The 2,773-nt window shown below is 42.4% G+C and overlaps 1 protein-coding gene across 1 annotated transcript; it reads left to right on the forward strand.

The window, feature by feature from the left end:
* The first annotated feature begins 268 nt into the window (after positions 1-268).
* Positions 269-1,338, forward strand: LOC103256527 (olfactory receptor 3A2). Its single transcript, XM_008054378.1, has one exon. The coding sequence runs from the start codon at positions 320-322 to the stop codon at positions 1,265-1,267; it is 948 nt and encodes a 315-aa protein (XP_008052569.1). The 5' UTR covers positions 269-319; the 3' UTR covers positions 1,268-1,338.
* The last annotated feature ends 1,435 nt before the right edge of the window (positions 1,339-2,773 follow it).

Here is a 2,773-nt window from a genome sequence, read left to right on the forward strand (position 1 = left end):
TTAGCTATAGTCTCATGCTGTACATTAGATTTTTATTTTAATTTATTTTCCCAAGCATCCTGACTCTTCAGCTGGGAGATGATAGGAGGCAGGAGCTGGTGGTGGCATTGGGCATCTCAACCAAGAGGAGGTTAGAGATATTGCAGTGATGGAGGAGGTCAATGAGTGAAGTATGGCATGGGGACTGGAAAAATATCCACCTAGTCATTGGGAACTCACCATGGGGCTTTGAACGTAAATGGTTTGCAACATTTTTGTTGAGTAAGTGAATTGAGTGGACTGATACATCCTATGCTGGGACATTTATCTACAGGAACTTATGGAGTCAGAAGTTGGGACCAACAGGACAGCTGTTGCTGAGTTCATTCTACTGGGCCTAGTACAAACAGAAGAGATGCAGTCTGTGGTCTTCATACTCTTCCTCTTTGCCTACCTGGTCACAGTCGGGGGTAACCTCAGCATCCTAGCAGCCATTTTGGTGGAGCCAAAACTCCACACTCCCATGTACTTCTTCCTGGGAAACCTATCGATACTGGATGTTGGGTGTATCAGTGTCACTATTCCAGCTATGTTGGGTCGTCTTCTGACCCACAAACACACAATTTCCTACAATGCCTGCCTTACACAGCTATTCTTTTTCCACCTTCTGGCTGGGGTAGACTGCTTCCTGCTAACTGCCATGGCCTATGATCGATTTCTGGCCATCTGTCGGCCCCTCACCTACAACACCCACATGAGCCAGATGGTCCAGAGGATATTGGTGACTGTGTCCTGGGCTTGTGCCTTCACCAATGCACTGACCCACACTATTACCTTAACTACCCTCAACTTCTGTGGCCCCAACGAGGTCAACCACTTCTACTGTGACCTCCCTCAGCTCTTCCAGCTCTCCTGCTCCAGCATCCAACTCAGTGAGTGGCTGCTCTTTGGCCTAGGTATCCTCATGGCAGGTACACCTATGGTTCTCATTATCACCTCCTACATCCATGTGTCAGCTGCAGTTCTACGAATGCATTCAGTGGGGGGCAGAAAAAAGACCTTCTCCACATGCGGCTCCCATCTCACTGTGGTTTGCCTCTTCTATGGGACAGGTATCTTCAACTACATGCGTCTAGGTTCAGAAGAGGCTTCAGACAAGGATAAAGGGGTTGGAGTTTTCAACACGGTCATCAACCCCATGCTAAACCCACTTATCTACAGCCTCAGAAACCCTGATGTTCAGGGCGCTCTGTGGAGGCTATTAATAGGAAGGCGGTCACTGACCTGAAAGGTGATAAGCTCCCTCTTTTCCTGTCTTTTCTGGGCTGAGGAAAACGTCCCATGAAAGCAGTCACCAGTAAAAATAACCATTTTCTCTATCTCCTGATGCCTAAAGATTGGTGTTATATATTTGTCCTACAAGGAAGCCCTATATAATTCATTCATTTATTCATTCAACAAATGTTTATTGAATTACTTCTATGAACCAAATGATCTTCTAGGGCATTGGTGAGCAAAATAGACAAAAGTCTCTGCACTCATGCAACTCACGTGCTATATAAGTAGACAAAACAAACAAGCATCACATATAGTGTGTCACATGGTGATAAGTGCTGTAGTTAAAAAAAAAAAGATGGAACTATGAAGTTAGGTTCTGCCAAGTAAGCATCCTGGGTAACTGGCTACCTTGATTTTGGCTGTGCCCACTTTCTGGATAGAGTTGAAGCCTTGTGGCTCTTTATGGTAAGTAATATGCTATGGGGAATGTTTATTTGATTAATCACAGCCTAAGTAACAAAGAGTATCACGGCAAAGTGGTAGAGATGTGAGATTCCTTTCATATGGCTGTATGATAATTTTTTAAAAAACCACAGCCCCAGTGCCAAGGATTATTTCTTTCAACTGTTTGTCTTTCAAGAAAATCAGTTTCTTCTTTCCAATATGACACAAGAATCCCATAGGACATTTAGGGTGCAAGTAGGATTTAGCAAAAGAAAGAGCTCACTAAAGAAAAATTACATTAATGCATACATGATATCTTAAGGTCAAAAAAAAAGGAATGTTCCATTTGCATTCCCTGCCATATATTTCTCTCTTATTTTTTGTTGTTTTCCTTACATATATGATAAAGCCTCTGAAAGAGTGAGCATTTCTACTACAACTGGGTCCTTAAATTTTTCAATGCAGAATACCCAACATACCCTTCCCCTCCAAAGTCTTTTCTTTCTCAAAGAAACAAATATCCACAAATTCTCCTCTCCCCGCCTTTCTGCTGAGCTAGCTGATTATTTAAAGTATACAAAGGTGGCACATACATTTATTAAAACTTGTCTTTAAATATGTTTTGATATCTCTACTGGAATTGTGATTCTCTTCTGCTTCCTAAATGTGTTTACCAAGTATACACCACACCTGTCGTCTCCTTATTGGTCCTCTCCTTTACTAACCTATTTCTAACTATTCAATGTTTGGGGGTGCTTCTTTCTAATTTTATTTCATCAGTACAAGAGGACAGCTCTAACCCAGGGCATTTCCTAATTTTGATATTAATCTGGTGTTCAGCTCATCCATGCTTGATTCTCTCCAGTCTCCCTGGAAACTACTAACTCTGTCCTAACAATTCTACTGTTCCTTTGCTGTAGCATTCCTAAAACTGTCCCATGGTTGCACTTAGAGCTTGAGTTCTTTGTGATTCCTTTCATCTTGGAGTAAAGGGACCGGGAGGATGAGTTGATAGGATGTGTATGAGAGTAGAGGGTAGGGCACGGTTGGAGTGGAGCAATGAAGACAAAAT

The sequence above is a fragment of the Carlito syrichta genome, unplaced genomic scaffold (genome assembly GCF_000164805.1).
Source record: "Carlito syrichta isolate Samal-C Ts95f unplaced genomic scaffold, Tarsius_syrichta-2.0.1 Scaffold289890, whole genome shotgun sequence".
NCBI lineage: Eukaryota > Metazoa > Chordata > Mammalia > Primates > Tarsiidae > Carlito > Carlito syrichta.